The sequence below is a fragment of the Bison bison genome, unplaced genomic scaffold (assembly GCF_000754665.1).
Source record: "Bison bison bison isolate TAMUID 2011002044 unplaced genomic scaffold, Bison_UMD1.0 scf7180017864522, whole genome shotgun sequence".
NCBI classification, from domain to species: Eukaryota; Metazoa; Chordata; class Mammalia; order Artiodactyla; family Bovidae; genus Bison; species Bison bison.
Genome location: NW_011495073.1, coordinates 2,355,836 through 2,360,977, shown reverse-complemented (window position 1 = coordinate 2,360,977; position 5,142 = coordinate 2,355,836). Strand labels below are relative to the sequence as shown.

General features: G+C 50.1%; 1 protein-coding gene across 2 annotated transcripts in view; it reads left to right on the top strand.

Moving 5' to 3' along the window:
* DDC (dopa decarboxylase (aromatic L-amino acid decarboxylase)) overlaps positions 1–5,142 on the top strand; it is a 104,433-nt gene that overhangs the window by 81,711 nt on the left and 17,580 nt on the right. For both annotated transcript variants that reach the window (XM_010831047.1, XM_010831048.1), the window contains exon 10: positions 4,215–4,291. In XM_010831047.1, coding sequence (XP_010829349.1) covers positions 4,215–4,291 — 77 coding nt within the window. The remainder of the gene's footprint in view (positions 1–4,214; positions 4,292–5,142) is intronic.

The window sequence follows — 5,142 nt, the reverse complement described above, 5'->3', positions numbered from 1 at the left end:
TATTAAAAAGCAAAGACATTACTTTGCCAACAAAGGTCCGTCTAGTCAAGGCTATGGTTTTCCTGTGGTCATGTATGCATGTGAGAGTTGGACTGTGAAGAAGGCTGAGCGCTGAAGAATTGATGCTTTTGAACTGTGGTGTTGGAGAAGACTCTTGAGAGCCCCTTGGACTGCAAGGAGATCCAACCAGTCCATTCTGAAGGAGATCAGCCCTGGGATTTCTTTGGAGGGAATGATGCTGAAGCTGAAACTCCAGTACTTTGGCCACCTCATGTGAAGAGTTGACTCCTTGGAAAAGACTCTGATGCTGGGAGGGATTGGGGGCAGGAGGAGAAGGGGACGACAGAGGATGAGATGGCTGGATGGCATCACTGACTCAATGGACATGGGTCTGGGTGAATTCCGGGAGTTGGTGATGGACAGGGAGGCCTGGCGTGCTGCGATTCATGGGGTCGCGAAGAGTCAGACACGACTGAGTGACTGAACTGAACTAAACTGAAAGGAAAACAAAAGCTGGTGTATCATGACCAAAATGTGTTCATTCTAGATACCCCAGGGTGGTTTAAACCTATCAGATTTTTAAATGTCGTTGATCATGTTTAACAGTAAAGGAGAAAAAAGGTTATCATCACATTAAATATGGAAAAAGCAATAGATAAAAATTCTAAAACATACAGAACAAAAGCTCTTAGTAAAAGAGGAACTGAAACGAACTTTCTTGATCCAATAAAGAAAGAAAATCTACCAAAAAAGCTACAGCAAACATATTCATGGTGGTAAAATATTAGAAGCAGTGCCTTTAAAGAAAGAAAATCACAATCCCTGTAATGCCCACCCTCGGCTGCACTGTGCTTTCCCAACCTGCACAGTTGGACCCAACGGAGAAGCGACAGTGTAAGGATTAGATTGCAAGCCACAGAACTCGCGCTTCCCAGATGGGGTGAGTGTCTGCCAGTGAAAACAGAATCTTCTAAGAAGGTACTAATGAGAGAACACAGCAAGGTTTCTAGATACACAACACTTTTAAGGTTGCATTTATTTACACGTATGATTAACAGCATGTGTAAATTTTTTTTCTATGTCTTTTTAAAAATTATTTTTCATTGAAGGATAATTGCTTTACAGAATTTTACTGTTTGCTGTCAAAATTTTTAGAAAATATTTTTATAATAGCAAGAAAAGTTACTGTGAATAAATAGGTTGCAATCTGTGAAGATTTTTATGAAGAAAAGGACACAGTTTTTGGGAAGTCATTCCAGGAGATCTAACTAAACGGAGATGCGGACTCAATATCAGGTCTCAGTGCGATTCTAGTAAGTATTCTGGCCGCTGCTGTGGGGCTCAAGAAAGTGGAGCCTAATATCTGCAGGGGCCCAGGACACCAAGAGAAGCGTGAACACGGGACTGGTGAGGACCACGCCCCTCCCCACACTGACCGAGCCACGCTCGCTGGAGGGACACAGCCAGGCAGAGGCCAGCAGAGGCCCACAAACAAGCCTTTGGATCAGCATTCCTAATATTTACCACATTTTTACGATCCTGTCTACCACACCGAGGCACACAGCCTAATCAGTAAATGAACAAATGTGTCCTCACCAAACAGGAAATGGGAGTGGCCTCTTCATAGAGGCAAAGCTACTCAACTTTGTTAGTGATTAGAAATGCACGTTGAGGCGTAGGAAGCACTGCCAGTGGTGGAAAAGAGTCTCCCTGGCTAGAAGTCGGCCGGGACGCGGATCATCGGGCTCGTGGGCTGCGGGTCCTTAGGAGCACCTGTCATTGCCCCACGAGGCTGCAGGACCACACCTTTCCTGCTGGCCCACGACTAGGCCGCCATCCCCAGCTTGTCCCTGACACACCAGGAGCATCCACACAGTGTCGTCCGTCCAAGGGCACATGGAGCACAGTAAGGGAAGGGACAGGTTGGGATCCACTACTGCAGTGTCCTGCGGGGAGCTGGCAAAAGTGGATAAGTGAGCAAGGACCTTGTGGATGACCAGGTCAGGAGCCCACAGGTATAGTTTTAGGAGAAAAAGCAAATTCTAAAAATTACACAGAGAGAGGTGCCGTTTACCTTTAAACAACTTATATTTGCATTGTGTTTTACTTAGAAATGTGTGAAACAATACCTTAGATTACTTAGTGATTTGCACAGAAAATTCGGTAGAACCCAATGGTGTGATAAACCCCCATGCTGCCTCATGGCCTCCTGAGGGGCGGGCAGTGAGGGGAGGGACGTGTAGGGGAGATCTAACCTGTGGGCAACTTTTGTTTCACATGTGATGAGGTGGATATATTATTATTTATACCTTTCTGCATCGCTTTAACACGGCGTATAGTATTTTTAATTTAAAAAAAGCAGCTACAAAGTCATTGCTAGTGTCAATGGAGAGGGCAGTGTGACTTTACATAGAAAGGGCAGAGGTCTGCTGAGAGCAATACTCTTTCTACGCCCTTTCTCTCCTGTCTCTCTGTGGCCTGGCCTGACCTTCCCCAGCATGGAGAGGCCAGAGGAAATGGTCCCCCAAGGCCAGGGAGGCAGCCTGGCCCGTGTACACACTACTCACACGTAGCCCCTGCTTCGGGTTCTCCCCCCAGGTCAGCCCCAAACAGCTTGTGACTGCTCACTGCAGTTTTTTGTTTTGGGTTTCTTTTTTTTCACTCTGCAAAAGACACTTTTTAAAAACATGGTCTCACAGAAAAAAATAAATTGCAACCATTTTCAACTTCATGAAAATTGAGGGAGGAGGATAGTGAATGGTGATAAAAGGTACAGCTGAAAAAATAAACATGATTCCATCTGGGTGGAAGAAATTCTCATCTCCATAATCTCAGATCCCATACCCTGGCTGTCAATTTCACGTCTCCAGTTTCCTTTCCTGCCCTTCCCAGCCTCCTCTGCTGCTTCTGGGAAGGGGACAAAGTCTTTGGTCTCAGGACGTTGCAGGATGCAATGTGGCGCACTATTGGAATTCACTGTCTTCTAAGGCTTTGAAGCAGTCACTTCAAATCAGCTAGAGCCCCTTGCTCCCTGATCCTCCTTTGTGAGCTGCATCCTGGCTTCCTACTTCATGCCCGTGGGTTTCACCTTCCAGGGACTCTCATTTGCTTCCAGCCTCAGTGCCACCAGACTTGGCTCTTCCTCTAGTTTGCCTCCAGGATTGCATTTGCACACAATGGCTTTGAGGTGCCCAGAGGCATGAAGGGAAGGTCTGGGATGGCTCAGGCAGTGCCTCCTGCCTGACAGTCCCTGTTCATCCCACACCTGCCTGTGATGCCCATCAACGGCGGGGGCTGTGCCAGGCCTGGAAGGACAGAGAGGGACAGACTCCAACCTGCTGGGTTCCTCTTCCAGACCCCGGTTCCCCTGCTCTCCAGACACCAGCAGGATGTCCCTGAACCCCATGCAGCTCTGACACCCGAGTAAGCACAGACCTGGCAAGACAGTCACATATCCCGGGTCCCAACCACCCACGCTTGCATTCACCTTGGCTGTAAAGTTGGGGGTTCCTACAACTCCTTCCCCTGCTCCTTCAGGTTTGACAGTTGGCTAGAACAACTCATTTATATTTAGTGGTGTATTATAAGGACCTGAATGAATGGCTCATGGAAGGGATGTCTACGACAAGGCAGGGGTGGGATTGGGGGGCACAGAGTCCCAGTACCTGCCTGGCATGGGTCCCTCCCAGCCTGCCCATGTGGTTCAGCTGCCCCAAAGCTCTCTGCGCCCCATCGTGTAGGGGTTTAAGGAGTCTTTCCCATACAGGTATGACTGATTAAATCACTAGCCGTTGGTGATGATCTATCTCAAGTCCTTTCTCGGAGATCAGGGGGCAGAATTCAAACTTCTGCCCTTCCAATCAAGACTTAGTTTCCTGGCAGCCAGCCTGGACCCTGAAGCCACCCAATTGCCCAGGCTTCATCCCATTCAGCTGTTGTCCCGAGGGTTTCAGGAGCTGGGTGCCAGAACCAGGGACAAAGGCTAACTACTTATTTTTTTTATTATACCATGCCTCCCCCACTGCAGGGGCCCAGGGCTCTGGAGGTTAATGTGTGTTGCAGGCTAGGGAAGGGGCATGCACATTCTGGGTGGGGGTGTTAGGAAGGGTGTCAGGGAGCAGTAGGCCCCAACTGAGCTGGGAGGAGAAAGTGCAGGAGGAGAGGACCCTAAGATGCCCCCTCATTAAGTCCTGTTGCTTATTGTCTCGAACCAGGGTGAAAAAGAGGACAGACCTGACCGGAGCCTTCAGGCTGGACCCAGTCTATCTGAGGCACAGCCACCAGGACTCAGGTGAGCTGGGCCCAGCTTCCTCCAGTCTGTTCCCATCACGGCCGCGGCCGCAGCGTCCGGGAGCCAGGGTCAAGCATCACAGCCACAGTCCTGGGGGGCCGGGGCAGAGCCGGGCAGACTGCACACGAGTTTGAGCAAACTCTGGGAGATGGTGAAGGGCTGGGAAGCCTGGCGTGCTGCAGTCCATGAAGTCGCAAAGAGTCAGGAACAACGTAGCAACTGAGCAACAGCAGCTGACACCATCAGGGCAGAAAAGGAAAGGAAGACGTGGGCCAAGGGCCAGGGAAGAGGATGTGGGCGAGGCTGGGGTGGGATCGACACGTGAATGTGATCTCTAAAAATTAAGTCTCTCCGTTAAAAAAAAAATCATGATTACTTGAGATCCAGACAAGATAAGATGCATGAGGCGACCCGCACAGACGCCCTGTCCACTGTGCCCGTTCATGGTCATACACAGGCTGGGGAGCTTATTTATTAATACTCGCCTGTCTGTCCCCGTAAGACTCAGCCTCCAGGTGGGAGGGGGCTCTCTCACTCCCCAACCCGCAGAGTCCCCGGCTGGTGCCATGCTGACCACTGTGAGCCCCAGGAAGGAAGGACAGGCTGAGTCTGGGAACTCGTGCCAGCTTCTCCTCAAGTTTCCTCGGATGACAGAGGACACCAGGGATCACTCGACCCCACCCTCCCCCTAAAGAGTGGGAATGGATGGGTTGGAAACTGAGGCAGCTTTGGTGATGGTGGCAGGAGCACTGAGCAGCAGGGATGGAAGTCAGGGCACAGCCCGTTCCCTCCTGCCCAGACCCCACCCTGTGTTATCTCCATGGGAAGATCAGGCCTGCGTTCACCTTCCT